Source organism: Mytilus edulis, chromosome 10, assembly GCF_963676685.1.
Source record: "Mytilus edulis chromosome 10, xbMytEdul2.2, whole genome shotgun sequence".
Lineage (NCBI taxonomy): Eukaryota > Metazoa > Mollusca > Bivalvia > Mytilida > Mytilidae > Mytilus > Mytilus edulis.
Window position 1 is genome coordinate 37306353 of NC_092353.1, and position 19260 is coordinate 37325612.

Sequence of the window (19260 nt, forward strand, 5' to 3'; positions counted from 1 at the left end):
CAAAGAAAAAAATTCATAGTTTGTTCAAGGAATTTCCTTTTAGAGACTTTAATTTGGTCTGCAGTATTAATCGAACACGCCTTGCATTGATTTTTTTTTTTAGTTCCTGGAATTCTTCATATATATTTTTTTTCGTTATTTATGCGATTTTTTTTTTCGTTATAAGCGAAAAAAATTGAAGATACAGATCTCAAAAATATTGATTCTAATTAAATTCAATAATCTGCTTCCGTAGCGTGCATTCGCTATCTTTTCACCTATTATTAATGTATATAGATTTTGGATCATTTAATAGCTCCAGATAATTGCAGGGATTTCTTGATCGTCAAGAAACAATGAAATCGATGCCGTTAGCCAATAAAGATATTAGGAGTGCCTTTGTATATTAATAATCGTTTTAGACAATCAATAATATCCGCTACCGTAACAGAAAAGGTGATTAGTCGCAAGGTAAAATCTCCCCCACGTGTTCGCTACTGTTTATAGGATTAGTTGGATTGTGGGTATTGCAGTCCGCCATTTTGTTGTGTGTTTGTACTGTCTTGTCTGTGTGTGTTTTCACGTGGAAATAGGTAAGCTTATTGTTTATTTATCAAATAATTGACAGTATTAATCAAGGGTATTTTGATTTTTAAGTCCGATCGAATTTTGCAATTTAACTGACAGTGGCTTTCTTTTCCACATTGATTTTCTGAAGTGAATGTCATAGCGCTTTCACTATTTAGAAATTTTCCCGCAGTTTTTCGTCACGATTTTATGAATTGAAACCTATGTTTAGTAGCAAAATGAAACGAATAATTTTTGCTAATATCAGACATTTATTATTTAAATAAAATATGTGTATGAACGTAAAATTTTATAAGAAGGAAAGTTATTTTTAATAAATTCGTCTGCACACCTTTCTAGATGGAAAGAAAACAATGAGGTTTAAAACCACGTGCTTTCATCTATTTTTTTCTGGTATTTTTTCTTCTTCAATGAAGTGCTGAAAGATGACCAAATTCGTCAATTTCGAAGTTATTTAGAACTTGACACATGTAGTATTCCTTGGTGTATTGCATTTGTGTATTGCCTTCCCAGGTGAGAGGCAATCAATTTGACATTTATTTCTGCCAGGTTATGACATATATAATGGCTTGTTCTCACTCATTGTCACAAATTATTGTTGTTTTATTCATATCACAGATATTAAGAATAACTATTACTATACTTAGTTATTACTATACTTAGTAATTTATTTTATGTTAATTAGAGAGGTCTATAATATGCAAATGTTTTTCCTTATATATATATAAACAATTTATACTGTACTTCCAATGTTTTTTTTATTTACAACATGCAGCATGTATTTTGAATATATATAATGTGATTTATAGAAATTGACATTGGCATACCTTTGCGTAATCTGCATTGGTATATTTAGCACACCTACATTAATAATTATAAATTAATTCAATTACTTAGGTTGAAGTGTAAACAAAATGTTTACTAAGCACTATCATAATATATGAGTACTCTAATTACAGTAGTGAAAGTGTTACACAATCCTGTGTGAATGAGCTACTTCAGAAGTTCTACAACTTTAACCCTTGCAAATTTTATTGCACAGCTTTAGTACCCTTGCATGTAAAGTTTGGATTTATTAGTAAATTCCAAAAGAAATATGCCTATAAAATTATTATTGGTTCTAAATCAGTATATTTTTGCCTAAAAATTCATCTTGTTTTGAACCTTGTGAATTATTTCAACTTATGAATATAAGCAATAAATTTCATGCAATAATCAAGTGTAAATTATCCATTATAATGACAACTTCAGCAGGTCAAAGGCGGTTTGGAATATTAATTTACTTGATTTTAATCAATAAATATACATGTACATTTTTGTATAACATTTAAAAAACTGATATAAAGTCCTAAAATGAATATATAAAAAACAAAATATATTTTAACTCTAGAAAGACCTAGTTACTTGTAAAGGATAACTAAATGAAAAAATTATATAATTTTAAATAGATATTTTTTGTCAAGTACAAAATTTGGTTATCTAGTTACAAATTTTGGAACATAAACCTGTGAAACCACTGTTGTGATTTAATAGATTATATGAGAGCCTTCTACACATAGAATAGTAGGGTAACTCCGTTAAATCTTTTAGGTTCATTGATCATGAGTAATTCATTTGTGGTATGGGTTTAGCTTTACAGTCAGTTAATTTGATAAAACATTTGTTAAAGATACAAAGAATTAAGATATATTAAAGAATACCAATTTGTACAATGAATATTTATCGTTATATCGAACTTTAAATACACAGAACATTGAAAAGACGCATAGGGGGATATTATATATTATTGTGTAGAAATATGAGAATTTGTTAGATATAACACTGTGGGATAAACAAATATTCTTCATACAACGGTTCTTTCTTATTATATTGCCCTAAGGTCTTTTAAATCCAATGGCTAGGTCCATTCTTATCTGGTTACATGGATTGAAAATCAATGATTTGCACCATTCACTCTTTTTAAAAAAAATCGTCTTTTTATTCATCAGATTTACAGTAAGGTTACAGTGGCCTGGCCATATCCATGATATCACACTTTCTGTATTTTTGTCTATAGATTTCAGATGGTTTCATTGAAGCTTGAAATGATATAGAGATGTTTCCTAATTGACCTTTAGTCTTGCTTTCTAGGATATTTTCTTTTAAGAATAAATCAGTAGCAGCATTATTTCTTATGGGCCAAAATAAAATATACTGTAGTCATATTTACCAAAATAAATTATAGTCATATTTAGCATGTTTTGCAGTTAACTGGTGATCCTTGTATTTGGGTTTGATACCATAAACCAGGAGTCTATTTTCAGGCGAGGAAGGGGGGGGGGGTCTTTTTATTTTATCATCATCTGTGTCTGTCAACCATTATCTTTAAACTCAAACTTAAAATTTTGATACGTTAATACAATACCTGCTCCATTTTTGGATATAACAAACCTGTAATTGTTTTGCCTTGTTAAAATGAAAAATAACAAAACTAAGCTTTTGGATTGTGGCCTTTTCCACACATCTACAGTATAAATCAAACTAAAACAGTAATTTGACTTTTTCTGCTTTTAGGCCCTAAAAATGTCTGTTTACTGGTACATTGTACTTTCTGAAAAAAAATTAGGTCTAGTATTTTATAGGCAAACCCAGAAAAAGCCTTCTCTGATCCAGTATTGCTTTTACCATGTTTACTGGTTTAATAGCAGCTATTTGTAGAAGTTGTTTTTGTCAATCAGATATACGACACAATGTTATTCTCAGATTTAATTGTTGGCGATCTTCTGCATTCAGCAGTTGATCAGAAAAAACATCACTGTCAAGAACAATACTGGTGAAAATATCAACTGCATAATTGTCAGTACAAAAAAGTTATTACATGTACTTCAAAATGAGTACTTTGAAGCACTCATTTGTATCTCCCTTATTTACAGTCATACTAGACTTAGCTAGATAATGTTTGCAGAATTATTTTTTTCAGTTTCATTTATTATATTAAAAAACTTAATTGCTATACTTTTTCAAACAGTGTATTTTTCTGGGTAGAAGGGATTACATAATGACTTCATCTAACATCAGGATTTCCAAGATAAAATCTTGAAAGTTAGCAAAAATATTGTTAAGCAGGAAGTCACTGAGAGCACCCACATGTTCATAATAAAAACGTCTTGTTTCTAGGATAAATACAACTGTTTTATCAGAAACTGTGAGAGTTTCAATTAAGTCCTTCCTTATTCTTCTTGTGTACCATATTAAGTTTCAGTGAAGTCAATATTACCATAGTGAATTTCAAAAGCTCATTTCAAATCAAAATGCTTTGGTTTATCTGAGAAATGAGGAAAGATAGAATCTTACATAGATTTTCAGTATCAAGTTCAAACATAGTCATTATCAGAAGATTTTTTTTTATTGCATTATGGAGCTGATATAAAAAGAAGCATTTTGCACATATTATTTTGTAACTTATATAATAATTGTCCAAGACATCCTAATTTTTAAAAAAAGTTTTAAATCCAGAGTTAAAATTAGGGGAATTCTTCTAATGGAAATTGCATTTTATGATTATTTACTGATTTGGTAATTTAATGTTATTAACACAACTAAAGGACTAAAAAAATTGATACATGTATCATTGGAGCAAAGACATTTTTACCGTTGAGATACATTTTGTATATTTATTAACATACAAGTTGAACATGAAAGCATTGGAAGCTTAAGATTCAGTGATAATAGATACTGTTGAAGTGCTAATCAGACAGGAATCCTCAAAGTGGATAAAAATATCACAAATATTAAAAACAGTTGAAGCCAACACAAGTTGTAGACAACTATTCTTGTCACATTGATCTAAAAGAAATTTTTTCTCTGGTTTCACATTTCGGTCAAAAACTACTTTGAAAGCCATTGATTTATAAATACTTTAGGACCAAAATGGACATTAGCAGAAAAGCCAAAACCCTCACAGACTAAGGTCAACTTTTATGATATAAAAATATGTACAAGATTTTTTTTTCATGTTACAACAGTATGTCTCAGTTTGTGCCAAATACTTTTTCATCTACTGGTCTGGACACTAAATATCAAAACTTGTGCCTATATGACTATAAAATTTTGAAATTTTCACTAGTCCAAATCATTATTTACTAGTTTGGGGCATGGGACTAGTGGCTAACGTTAGTTAGTGACTGGAAAATACACTAGATCTATTACAGTGTAATTGCTTTTAGATTCAAATTGTTATTTATAAAGTATGATGGTCTTTCAGACGAATTAATATGTGGTTGAGACATCTCTCCTCTTAGCAGATTTACTAAAAAAAATGTTATTTTACGTTAAAACAGAGAAAGGTCTTCCTGTGCAAGGTTCTGGATTAGACTTTAAACCATTAAAATTTGTAATTAGATTTGATAAGGATATAAGATAAAGGCAGATGATTGAACAGAGCTAGAAGACATGCAAGATGTATCTGTTTACCTCTTAACAAGAGTAAAAAGATAGTCATCTGTTTTGGTAATTAGACTGATCATGTAACACAAAATATACCTCGCCATGCTATGTATTAGTTGTATCTGTTAATGTTCCATTCAAATACAGATCTACAGCATTCTCTATTCTCAAAAGCTTATTGAGGAATGGTTCCAACAGACAAAATAATTAGGTGTTAAGAGATAGATCATAAACTGATAATTGAAAACGATTTTAAAGCTGTTTTTTTATCAATGGCTATTTAATAGTTGCATACTTAAAGTTGCTTCTTAACCAAGGTGCTCTTTATAATATTTTTAATGTTATTAATCTATCTGCTTAGGTAAAATATCTATCAAAAAAAATGGGTTAAGATGTTAGGTTTGTATAATGTATTAATTGCTTTGGAATTTGGCTGATAAATTATTCAAGTATTTTTGCGATGCAGCTAATGTATCTGTCTAGGTGAGGAAAAAACATATAGAAAACCCATTTCTTTCCCTGTGTGAAGTATAATGATAAAATAAAAACCCATTTCTTTTTCCTACATGTAATGATTATACAAACCCTTTGGAAACAGGAGTGAAACAATAGGAAATTCTTAGTTTGAACAAGAAAAAACACTGTTTCACATTTCATAATAGTTGTAAGCAGTTATTCTAGAATTAATTTTATAAGAAAAATAATTTCCTATTGGAAAATTTGTGTTTATTTACAATACCCTTGAATATCATATTTGTTTTCCAGTAAACTTAAACTTCCTTCTAAACAATAGACTGAAACAGGACAGATTTTTCTAAGAAATTTTGTTTAAAATCCTTTAAAAAAAATTATGAAACAAAAAAAAGATGATTTGAGAGAACATATTAATATAAATCAAATCAAAACAAAATAAGAGTTGTAGTGAAAAGAGAAGAGTAGCAAACAAATCAAGGCAAAATGATAGGTACAAATTGTCTTTGTCCAAAACATAAAATATTTGTTTCTTTTTGAGCTCTATGTCAAATGCCTAGTACTTCGCAATAGATTTTATTGCCTTTTCAAAGGAACACATCATTTTTCAATTCCATATTTCAATTTCAGAAAAAAAACCCACCAAGTACCTACTTTTAAATTCTGCAGTGTAGCCTAAAGTCATTGGAGTAATGTTTTAAATGGGAAAGATGAGTTACATTTGTTCTGAAATATTATCCATAGTTACATGCTCTTTATATATATATTTGTCTACTTATTTCATAAAACATTCAATTTTGTTTTTCAGAAATCATGAATTCACAAACTCAGAATGGCCATAGAGAAGAACCAGACCCTGATACAATTAAAATGTTTGTTGGTCAGATTCCACGGTCGATGGATGAGAATGAAATAAGGAAAATGTTTGAAGAGTTTGGACCAGTGTTTCAATTAAATGTGTTACGTGATAAATTAACAGGACAGAGTAAAGGTAATGCTAAAACTAGCTTTTTCTATTGCCTTCCATACATTTTCCGCTTAATCATCATGTGGCTAGATTTTTCATCATTTTCTTATAAATATCTAGAAAGATTTGATAATAGGCCTCTGGAATCGCCAAATTGAAACCTTGCAAGTGTCTGTAAAAAGCCAGCAATTTATACTGCGCACAGACTCTTGTTTGCAATATTTAAAATTAATATGCTCGTTTTTACATTGTTAAAACTTAAATGTATCAGACCTTGGTTTTGTATTAAAAAGACTTGTACTAAACCAATACAATTCACTTTCAAGACTAATTTGAAGTGGTTTTTGCAGTCATGTTTGTAGATTTATTTGTGAAAGAGAGTCTTTTCTATTTGTATTCCATTACAAGTATCATCTTTATATGAACAACAATACTGTAAAATTGAATCCAGTTTCTATATTCTATACACATATGATATAACTGTCACAGTCTATCATGGCTGTTGACATTTATTACTAAAAGATGTCATATTCATGATGGAATCTTTAAAGTTCATGGCAAACCAAACATATTCATGGCGGAGGTTAGTTATAGTGATGTGGATATTTACCTATGTCACTTACACCTGATTTCTATGTGATAGCAATTATCTGTAGGTGTCTCAAGGTTCCTTGTGTAGTAAGGTTAACCTATTGTTTGTCCGTAGTTTGATAATGATTATTACTAGGTGGTAAAATGTGATGTCTACGTATTAGGTGTATAGGTAGAGATTCAGATGTGCAGACCTATTCTTTCCAATATGGATGTATATACCTCCTTGCATTTTGTCTACAAGCAATACTTACATAGTCCCAATTCAAAACAATATAGAGAATCAACTGCTGGGAGCCAGAAGGCATCATTTATAGTCATACACATTTGTACATGTATGCATGGTACAATAAATAAAAAGTGGTTTAAAATTGATGTTTGGGATTTTTGTTAATTCTCTCAGTGTCTAGCATACGATCAAAATTGAGGTACACCATTTTGGCTCCTTTGTTTTCTTCAGAAGACAATTGTTTTACAATTTAAACAGCAGTCACAGTTGATCTTTTCAACCAAATTCATCATAATTTGTTTAACCCAATTATTTCAGTATGACTTTAATAATACCATACAGGACTCATATAGTTTGGGATTGACAAGCAATTTGCCGATTTAATGGAGGAATCAATCTTACCAACCGATTATAAAACATGTCTTTCAACAAATCCATATTGTCTAGTACATTAAAAAGGTCTTATTGATCATTCTTCTATTCGATTATTGCTGAGTATACATTTTATGCTTAAAAAAATCTGATGACAATTGGCGAAAAAAATACAATTCCATTTTTTGTCTCAGATCGAAAGAAATTGTCAGACTTTTTTTTTTATTTAATTTGATTTGAATGTTTGTCTTGTTTTCAAGTCCTGTGAGTTTTCTGTTGAAATCAGATTTTCACTGTGATTGGAATAAGAAATGTTGTACAATTAAATTTTGAATTGTGATTTGAAAATAGGGCTAAAGCATTATAAAACAGTTAGATTGTCAGCAAGCTACAAAAATTTGATGGTTAAGAAATTGAAAAGAATCAATATGTTCTACATTCAGTGATAAGAGACTTGTTGATTTGTTATGAATTTAGTTTTCTTTTCTTCTTTTGCTAAATTCAGCCAAAAGCTGGAGGCATGACAAGTCTATTTTTAGAACCATCAGAGAATATATCCATGTGAAGAAAATTTAACAGCAGTTAATTCAATGTTATAGTTTTGGTTATTCAACTTTGTCTTTCTGCAGCAATGAATTGGTGCTTTAGACTTAATTATTGCAATATTTAAGTCTTCATTACTATGAGTTGATGGTTCAGTTTATAAATGAATTTGAGTAATCTAGATAACTTTGGAACATAGTTTTTTGTGTTAATATATTTGTCATTTCAACAAGTTTACAGTTTAGTAGCTTTCATACATTTGTACAGTGCCAAAAAGCTTCTGACTTCCTATCCTCCTAATTAAAAATTTGACCTTCTACAGACCAACTTTTTCTGATGCCCAATAGGTCTGATCAACTCTGTTACTATCTGTTTGTTGTTTGAAAGAATTTTGAAGTACCAAATTATAGAGATTTGAAGATTAACCATGCATACTTTGTAGACAAAATTTATGAATTATTTCAAATTTACAAAATCTATGGGGATTACACTTGAGAACATGAAGAGGAAATTAAATTAGCCAATAAAGGACAAAATTGGTCTGAAATTTATTACGTAATCTAATCTTATTACTATTAAATGAATAAAAAGAGTCTGGAATATTTCAGCAGGGAAGTAGATGTTGTAGGAAATCTCTGTGATAATTGTGTTTACAACATAATAAATGGGAGGCCAATTTTCTTAAAATAGTGAGTTGCATGCAGTGCCTATTTATCTTGACTTTTCTTCTTTGATCCAAGCAATTCAACTTCATTTATGAAAGTAATGAAGTTTTTGTAGTTTATATTGAATGATTGACAGCCAGTATAATTTTTATGTCTCGATTTTATTATTGTTGCCAAGTTTTCTACCGATTGTTGACCATATGTTTGGAAATCATGCAGTGTTTGTTTCTGTTCATACACAAGCAACAAAACATTAACTGTATAGAACTCTGTAATAAAGTATGTTTTACTGCTAACTGTGTAAAACAGGGTAATAAAGCATGTTTACGACTTTAAGGATCATTTGTTCTACTGTTTTCCCCCATTAATCCACATTGTAGGAATGGTTAGTAGGATTATGTGTATAATCCCCCTACAATACTGAAGTACTATTGGGTGAATCATGACATATTACGTCAGGTGATAACATTGTTGGCCTACATTTCCTTTCTAGGCCTGTATGTACTGTAGTCTTAAGTGTTCACTCGTCTTACTCTGATGACAATGCATTGCAGACTGTCATATAGCATACATGTAATATGAATGGATGCATTTTTCTGAGTTACTCTCTGAATAATAGTTAAATACCAGAGTTCGCGAAAAGTGACAGTCCTCAGGATTTTACCACCAAAATTTTGCGTAGAACTGACACAATTTTAGTATTTTTCAATAGAATTGATAGTAAGGACCAGTAGATTTTCTTCAAGGACCACCAGGGAAAAAAAGATTTCGCGAACTCTGAAATACAGCAAGGAGGGGTGAAAAAGTACTCAGTTATATGATTTGGGATATCAAATGAAATTAACTTTCAAGTTGTGTTGAAATTTTGAAAAATAAGAGACATATTTTTGTAAAATATGCATATGTATGGTTAAATATAGTCTAACCAATTTTGAAAAATATCTTTTAGAGATATCGGTGATTTGCAGTCATATGGATTATTCCTGACACTTTGTACATGTATATGAAAAGTACTTTACTAATACATTGTATTTGTAAACATTTGAAGGGTTGACCAAGGTTTTATTACCTCCCAAGTTATATAACATTTTCAATTGCAACTATGTACAAAATGTAGAAAAAAAGATACAAGTTTGAAAAATTGGGGACAAGTATGGATAAAGGGATGAATTTTGGAATCTTTCAACAGTTTGATCTTCCCTCAAAGTCTATATAACTATAGCTATTGTATCATGGTCCCTTTTCTTGTTGAGAACAGTACATAGCAAGACAGGTGATACATGTATATTGAAATAAATCTCAACTATTTTACCTTATAGAATCAATAGGTTCTGATTGATTGCTAAATAATTTAACAGGTATCTTTTTGATGTAGAGATATATTTTACACAATCAATTAGGTGACATGGGTAGAACAAAGCCTATAGAATATTCCCAGTGGCAGGGTTTTGTCTAAATTATTAAGATATAAGGACCTGACATGATATTTTACAATAAATAAAGCATTAAGATATTTATCTCCAAGTGTCTTAATAATTATTGTTTTTTTTATTTGACCGATTTGTAAGATTGAATAAGTGCTACTTGAAAACAATTTAAAATGATTTGAGAATCAGTAATAGACTAGAGTTTTTTCCCACAAGGACAAATTAAAAATATCAATGTTTCCTGAAATTTATAAAAACTTTTTTGTTTGTCGCCTTTATTGAATTATTTTTTTAAGCAATTTTCAATACTATTTAAATTCAAGATTTTTGTTACTTTGATTTGATATGATATTAAACAAATCTTTTAAAATTGTGCAGACCTACCAATAATATTTTTTGTCATTCTGCAAGAGGAAAGTTTAGAAGTGTTTTTAAAAGAAAACCCTAGTCTATATATAGAAACTATTCTACGAGACAATTAATGAAACGAGACCAAAGGAATGGGATTAAAACAAGCATAGATCATGCACCATATGACCTTCAATTATGTATTTACATGTTTATGTTTTATCTGACTTTTTATCTTAAAATCACACTTAAAATTTTACACCTATCTTCATTATAATTTAAAAGATAGATAAATCATTTTGTAAGTGTCATTTGTTTACTTCTTGTTCATTTCAGACTAAGGCCAGGATTTTTTAATTTGTTGGTTTACGGATCCGCCGACCCGATTTTGCCGATTTCCAGAATAAAAATAAAATTTACTTTTCATGCTTTTTTATTCCCGCCGACCCTAAGAAATGCATTATCCCTGAAAAATAATTAAAATTTTTTTTATGAAATGAAATGCATTAATCACTAACAAAATTGATAACACTTGCTGTTGTGAAAAAATAAAACTTCCAGTTTACGTTTTTAAATATAGACAAATCAATTATCATAATAACTGACCTTGAAATGTCGTTTGCACAAATAATTTTGCGGAACGAAACTTGTGTTTAAAACCAATTACACAATAAGTTCGTTTCCCTTATTAATTGTCATCAGTCCGTAAGATGCATCATCTCATAGAAATAGACTTGTCCAAATGTGGATAGGTTGAAGGTATCAAGTTGAAGTATTGAATATTAACAAATCATTTGGAATTTTCTTGTTTCATAGATAATAAAAAAATTATCGTCCATTTGGATAAAAAACGGGAATGCGAGACAACAGATTGACCCGATAATCTCGTTTTTCCAATGGACGAGTCTATTAGGTTTTTGACACGTGTGTTGAAACTTATTTTCGTACGACGTTTTTACATTTTTTTTCTTTATCAGTTTTCGTGCTTGAAGATCATTATTCACCAAGTTTTCTGGAATTGATTAAGAGCTACGCGAATCTATTTTTCTTGTTTCTGAAATGACGATTTAATTTCATCTTTGTCCGTGCACCCCCCTTTTTTTTACTGTAACTTATTAGACAATGTCATGCGATGTTTATAACAGCTGAGCAATAATATTTCATTGAACTAAAATTTAAGAAATGATGATAAAATGGCATAACAAACATATTGTTAGAAAGGTGAAATATATATTGATTTTGCATATTTTTCTGTCTTCAAAGATTTTTTTTCTTTTTTTTCCCGACCGACCGACCCGACTTTTTCATGGGGAAAATCCGTAAACCAACAAATTAAAAAACCGTGGCCTAATGTAATACTACAATTGTAAACAATTTTTTGAAGCATTTTTTTTTTTAATTCAAATTTGTCAACAAACAACAACTTACTTACTCTCTGTTATAAAATGTTCTTCTAATCAAAATAGCCCTCTTAACCCCACCCAATTATTTTTTAAAGTCATGGAGTAAAATTTGGACTGCCTACAGGAAAATAGTTCATCTTAGCTAGGACCAGAAAGATGGCCCAATGGACTATAAAAGGTAGATTTTGCAAAGAACTATTGGTCCTTACTTTCAAGCCAACAAGACACATCCCTTAGAATATACATGTATTAAACTGCAGGAGGGTAGGAGTCCAATTAAATATACATGTATTGATAGATACCCTTGAGGTCTACTCTAGCAAATTTGTAAACTTCTTTTGGGATTCACTTCAGGAAGACTGGAAAAAGACAGTCTGTCAGTGTCTATTTAATTGGTTCTTTTAAGTTTTATGTTTCTGATTTTTAAAACTACATTTTTTAAGATTCTAAAATGGGTTGGTCACTGCGACCCTAATTTGAAGGTCATATTCTGATACTCAACTTTTGCCTTTTGAAATGAAGTGTTTTGTTTGAAAGAAAACTTTCCTTCATCTCTAGCCCTTTGTACATTAACCTGTAAGAGTTGTTTTTATTGTCAGTCATTGTATCATTGCTGTCAGTTTTATTGTGTGGTAATAGGTTATATTGGTTGTATGACTAAAACAGGTGAAAATGGTAGAATTTTCAACGTAAGGTAACTGGTTCAATATTACAAGTCCTGCACATCTTTGTCAATGAGTGTGATGAATTGAATAATAATAGAATTGGTAAATTAGTCCCATTTAGAGTTGGGATCCAATGCCCAGTGTTTATGATCATCAGCCAAGTATATAATTTGCACTAAAATTCAGAGGACCTATACAATGATTTTGTATTTGCAACATTACAATTTGGGTTTCTTGAATATACCTTCTGACATTACTTGGATGTTATGCTGTACACAATTCCTATGCCAAATCAGTATAACTGTAGATGATTATTGTCATTTGAATCTTTGAATTACCTTCTTAATTATTCTGAAACACAAACAAACTTTTCCTAAATTTTATACCTAAATTTCTTACTAAGGTATAAAAGTCACAAATAACATGTAAGTTGGGGCCAGGAAGGTATATTTAAAAGTCACTAAATCACAACCTGTCACACTTGTAACGTATTACTTCTTATGTTTCAAAGTTTTGACATTTTATCATCGTAATTACTGTATGTTTATCAAGATGTATTGTGGATGACAAAAATGAGCTTTTTAAATTAATATTTAAATGTCAAAACAAACCAGAAAGAAATTTCAAATTCGAAATTTGACACTTTTAGTTTCTAGATGAACTAATTGTATTATTTACTGCATACCGCTGCATACATTGGTGCATTATTGGGAAATATTGGACATAATTTCTTAATTCTAACCAAAATATAGATTACTTTTGGCCCAAACGATCTAAAAAAAATAAACTGTCCCTATTCTGCAATCAAAGGTTGCTGTTAATATTTGTCTTCATTGACATCTGAAACCTTTTCTCGTTTTCACCAACATTCTTTAAAGTAAAGAACCAATACTTAAAGAACTGCTAGCCATATATGATATTTCAAAGCCCTTTAAAATCGTAATTTGTTCAGTAAAGGCAAACCCATGTAACTTCAAAGATTATGGTAGACCCTTTTCAAAGATAAGAATTATAGTAAGTTTCATGGTTTTGAGGGTGGAAATAGCACACAGGGCAATGATGCTAAACATTTTACACTTTTCATTTTTAATGGAATTTTGAATTTCACATTCAGATGTTGTAGCAATTAAGATTATGAGGTGTTGCTGTTAACTAAAGAACCCACAAATATCCTTTCTCTGACACAAAATTTATTTAATTTTTCAATTATCTGTTTTTCAGGTTGTTGTTTTGTTACGTTTTATACAAGAAAGGCAGCATTAGATGCACAGAATGCACTACACAATATCAAAACAATGGCAGGGGTAAGTTTGGGTTTTATTTGTTACAAAATGTTTCAGCAATCATCGGCCACCTTTGTGCAGATGTCAGAGTTCTCAAAATCTTTTTGTATCTGGTGGTCCCTGAAGAAAAGATGCTGGGTCTTCACTACCATTTCTTTTAAATACAAAATATCAAAACTGTTGTCGGTCCTTTGCTAATTTTGCTGGTCAAATTCCTCGGGCCACCCATTTTCGATAACTCTGAGTATGGTACATTAGTTTTTTGGAAATTATACAAACAAATACAGGCCATATGGCAATCAAAATTAATTGGAGAGTCGGCCTAATTTTTATAAAATTTTGATTTTGTCTTTATTCTTTTCCCAAGCGAAAGAGTACGATCTCATTCTGAACCCTGTAACTGTTTGCTTATTGATGCCTTTTAATGGATCCTGGTGAATAATAGCTGACTATAGATTGTATGACCTAACAGAAGAACTGCTATATATCTTTCAATAATATGCTCTGCAAAACCCTGAACATGTTAGCAGGTGAAATGTTTTGACTGACAAGATTATTCGGTTGATTTTATAAATGAAAGATTTTTGTAAAAATTGATGAACTTAGTATGTTACCAATATGGTATAATGAAAGATGTGAGGTTATCATATTTGTATATGTATAATTGTAGTTGTGTCAGGAAATTCATAGTACATTTGATGGTTATAACTGTCTCCTAAGTTGTAAAAATATACGTTTGGACTGAATCTGATTAGTTATTAGACAGCTTAGGTTGATGGTTCTCCTGCATAGATAAGTTGATACTTAGCATGGAATCGTGGAAACTTAGGCATTGATTTGACTATCACAAGAAAACCTGTTCTATTACAAAGCAGTTGGTATTGATCTAACTGTATCAGGTGTTAGAAGCTGCAGATGTGAGACTGTTTTTGTCAGAATTATGAACATAAATATCATAGACATAATGAAAAGTTAATCAATATTTCTCTAAAGTGAGATTTTGTATCAGAGGGAATTAGACAGCATTGAGGTTTTAAAATGTATTGTTCTTTTCTTCAGTTTAATATGTCTTATAACTTGAAGACTTCTCTCTGACTGAAGTTAGGCTGTTAAAATCTAGATTGTGTGTGTGTACATATTTTGTTGTTTGGGTTTCAGAATGTTTGGTTAGTAATTTAAAAAATAAGAAACTTGAGGAAAAAGCACAATTTTCATTTTAAACAACCTTCGATAAATTTGTTTTCCTATGTCTGCACTTTTGTAAATGTATATAGCATGTTAATGTGGCATCAATCTTCACAGCAGAAAAATAAAAATTATCTAGAGAATAACATGATGTCTTTAATATTTCATTGAGATTAATAGGTCAGCTCATATGTACAGTGAATTGACCACCTACATAATATCAGGTTTTGTATAGATGCTTGCCAAAATTATTAAAGAGTATATTCTATTCCTTTGAGATATTCTATGGTACATCTTTTCTCTTGTTCTGCTGTTAAATACATTGAATAGTCCATGATAAAGAGCATGTGATTTAGAATAGGTTATTTTGGATAGGGGCAGAAATTTTCATGCAACAGGCCACTCAAAGAGTTGTTGCATGGATTGTTAACATACACAAGGCATGACTATCTACACAGGTTCTGTTGATAATTGCAAAGACATGTATCATTATATACTAACTTTCCCATAGAAAACGTGATCAGCTTCTTTACTTTGCTGAGTAAACGTTATCTGGACAGACACTAAATACAGAAGCTGCTGGTAAATGCCAGATCAATTTGTACTGATTCTTTTATAAGCTTCTTGGTTAGATAAAATACTTGAATTAAGATGTCTGGAAAGGTCCTGACCATGTTCTCTTCTAATCAGTCATAGACTATTCTATTCCTGTCCTTAAATCTTCTTGTGTGTCTTACAGTTGACATTACTTTGATCTTGGACAATTGCACTCTTTTTGTACTTTTAGTTTCCGATTATATTAGCACTGAGTCTGATATTCACTGATATTTATTTTTCTTGGAAAGAATGATTGCAAATTATACAGGTAATTCCTGTAAAGACAAAAAGCATGAAACTGTTTTGACACATTTGCAAATGAAGCACAGCAACTTTATACTCAAAAACCTTTTCAGGTTGAAAATTGGCCAGTTTATACTGAAAAGTTCATGACTTACATGTATTCTCAGTCATACTTGTACCATTGTGTGTGAAAAGTGTTTCTTGTCTGTTAAGATATCTATATCAGTGGTATATTTTGTTTTGATTAGGCTTTTCACTTCATGTTATGTTGCATATATATATATATATATCATATATAACTTTGCTTTTACTCGACAGGGCTTTATGAAATCTGAAGTAATTTTTTGTGTATGAGGTACACAAAGAAATACGTTTGAGAATTGAGTTTTCTGATAGAAGTTTGTTAAAAAAATTCAAATGCAGTTTAGATCAACATTATACACTGTGGCCGATTTCGTCTTTAAATATCTTGTGCTGTGTCATTCAAAATCTACCTTATCTACCATCTTGTGATAGTTTAATTAAAGATTTAAAAATGTACCACCTAATTAAGTATTTAAAGGTAGAAGATTAAATACCTGCAAACCAATCAAGACAAGAGGTACTACACAAATATTGTATTGATTGTCTTCTCAATAAATAGATTGGCAAATATCACAGTTTAAAAGTTTGGCTGATAACATATTGATTTGATTGTATCTTATTGTTGGGTTAAACCAATACACTGTATAATAATAGTGTAAGAAATCACCAGGTCATCGAGCTACCATACCATGCATTGTTTTCAAACCACATGTCTTTTGTGCCTATTATCTCTCAAATCTAGCTAATTTGGAAATAAATAGACATGAATGGTCGTGACTTTGTAAATAAACTGCTAGCAATACACTAACTGTAATTAAGTCAACAATACATGATCATTTTTATTATTTGGTTAATGCTTGATTGATCACCTAATCGGCCCTAGTTAATCGGAATTATGTTTTAAATGGTTTCATATTTATAGCTGTTAATCTGTTCTGTTTGTTAAGTTAGTATGAAATTAAGCTTACTTAATATGTATTAAGGTAATGTAATTGATATTGTACTTTATAAACTATATTATAAAGTGTAGAATGACCTTTGAAAAGGAGCATGTCATTTTCACCAGGCCAAGTAAATCTAATAATATAAAAATATGGTGATGTTGTATGATTGCCAATGAAACAATTATTATTTACCAGAGGTTAAATGAGGAATAAATATAATCAATTATAGGTCACCATATTGCTTTCAACAATGAGAAAAAAATATACTGTAAAGTCCACTATAAAAGACCACAACATGAAAATGTAAATCATTTCAAATGAAAAAAAAACCCCAGCCTAATTAATAATGATAAACTTTACTAAAAACAAATATGACAGACATGAACATTTAACTACCACTGAACCATAGGGTCTTGACCTCGGACAGTCACATTAAGAATGTATCAAAGGTTAAACTTGTTGTATAGTGTTTCTTAACTAGTTATAAATCATATTAAGATATCCATGATAACAATTCAGTTTTCATGGTAGTGTGGTATGTCATTGCCAATGAGACAAATCCAAGTCACAATGTGTAAAAAGTAAACAATTATAGGCCAAAGAACGGCTATCAACACAAAGCCTTGGCTCACACAGAACAGCAAGTTATAAAGGGCCCCAATATGACTAGTGTAAAACAATTAAAACAGGAAAACCAGCTGTCTAATTCATATGAAAAAGGAGAAAGACTAATATGAACTACACCAACAAAATACAACCATTCATGCGAGATATCAAGGCATCATTTGAAGCTCCAAGAGTCCAAGAGAAACCAAAAAAGCCATGACATAAAACAAAAGAAGATGTAAAGATAAACACAACAGTTTATAAGCACTACATCAATACCAAACAGTGAGCAATACAAATCCACCTGTTCCTGAGGCAATCTGTCTCATAGAAAAAAAAAGTTCCTGTTTGAGCAGCATGTCTGGTTTATAAATTACAAACCGCATTGTTTTAATTATAAGTTGGAAGCTTTAATGCTGTTTGTCATGATTTTCACCTACAGATCAAGGAAAGATATTCATGATATTGGTAATTTTGCTATCTATCCATTCTGGTACAGGAGTCCTTAAAAATTCCTGGTGTTTTTATTTTTATTTTAAAATAGTGATATATAAACGTTATCTTTCACAGAAATAACTTCATTATTTTTACAAAAATACTTATTTTAGGATGTTTCTATTTATCGTATAATTAGAACTCGAGGTGACAAGATTGCTAAAGATGTGATGAAAAATTCAATAATTTTTGCGTCAAACTCTGGTTATCTGCCATTACAAGTGTTAGAATTTCCTGTAGATACTGGCGGATCAATAGTAGAATACCTTCATTTTAATTGCATGGTCAAATACAGGTTGGGCTTCATGGCTATCAATGCTATAGTACAAAGCTGATCTTACATAAGTGTTTGTTAAAACTATGTTACAGGGTTTTAGTTGTGATTAGTAAAATTGTTACTCAAAATCTAGAGGCCACCTCTGGGATGTGCTTAAAAAGGTGACTTCTTCATATAGAAAACTTCAGTTTGCGGTTAAAAATTATAAATATTAAATAGCCAAGAGATTATGTATTTTAACTACTGTTACAATGGTCCTGGTAACCAGGTTTAAAGGCAAGGTTGATTCAACTTGGCTGTTGTGTTAGGAAGGCCTAGTTACCTATCAGACCCAATCATTAAACATTTGGTGTGAATGAGGGGCTTGAGTCTCTAGCTTAAAAGTGAAGGTCATTAACTAACTTTATACAGTTGCATCCTAGGTGCATGGCTTCTAATATAGTATCACATCTAGGTCAAATAAATTTTCAGATTACTAATAAAAACACTGAAAAGAGAATTAAGCCACATGTAAGCAAGTCTTGTTAAAGTAATGGCCTAACTCTGAAAGTTGTCTAGTTCATTTAATACAATTTTTTGTTGGTTTTATGATGAAGTCATCTTTTTCAACAAATGTTTGAAATTTAGTTGGATACTTGTTAATTTCAAGATGGTAACCTAGACTAATTATGAGCTCCAGAATATATATATATAACTGTGTATGTAATTCACTGTAGTTGTTCCTTTGTCCAATGTCAATTATCTGTACCTAATCTCTTTGGAGGTTCTTTGATTGATGCTTGACATAGTTGTCATGACAGTTAGTTGATCATACATTGCTGCTAATTTGAATTGACTTTTTTGTTCACATGATGATGGTAATTAGATTGGCTT

General features: G+C 30.4%; 1 protein-coding gene across 27 annotated transcripts in view; it reads left to right on the forward strand.

The window, feature by feature from the left end:
• Nucleotides 1-430: 430 nt before the first annotated feature.
• The window catches only part of LOC139491064 (CUGBP Elav-like family member 2), a 62820-nt gene continuing 43990 nt past the window's right edge, over nucleotides 431-19260 (forward strand). For 26 of the 27 annotated variants that reach the window (XM_071278344.1, XM_071278347.1, XM_071278348.1 and 23 more), the window contains exons 1-3: nucleotides 443-572; nucleotides 6272-6454; nucleotides 13895-13977. In XM_071278344.1, coding sequence (XP_071134445.1) covers nucleotides 6277-6454; nucleotides 13895-13977 — 261 coding nt within the window. In that variant the 5' untranslated portion in view covers nucleotides 443-572; nucleotides 6272-6276. Of the gene's footprint in view, nucleotides 573-6271; nucleotides 6455-13894; nucleotides 13978-19260 lie in introns of all 27 variants that reach the window. The other variant, XM_071278345.1, reaches the window with a different exon arrangement.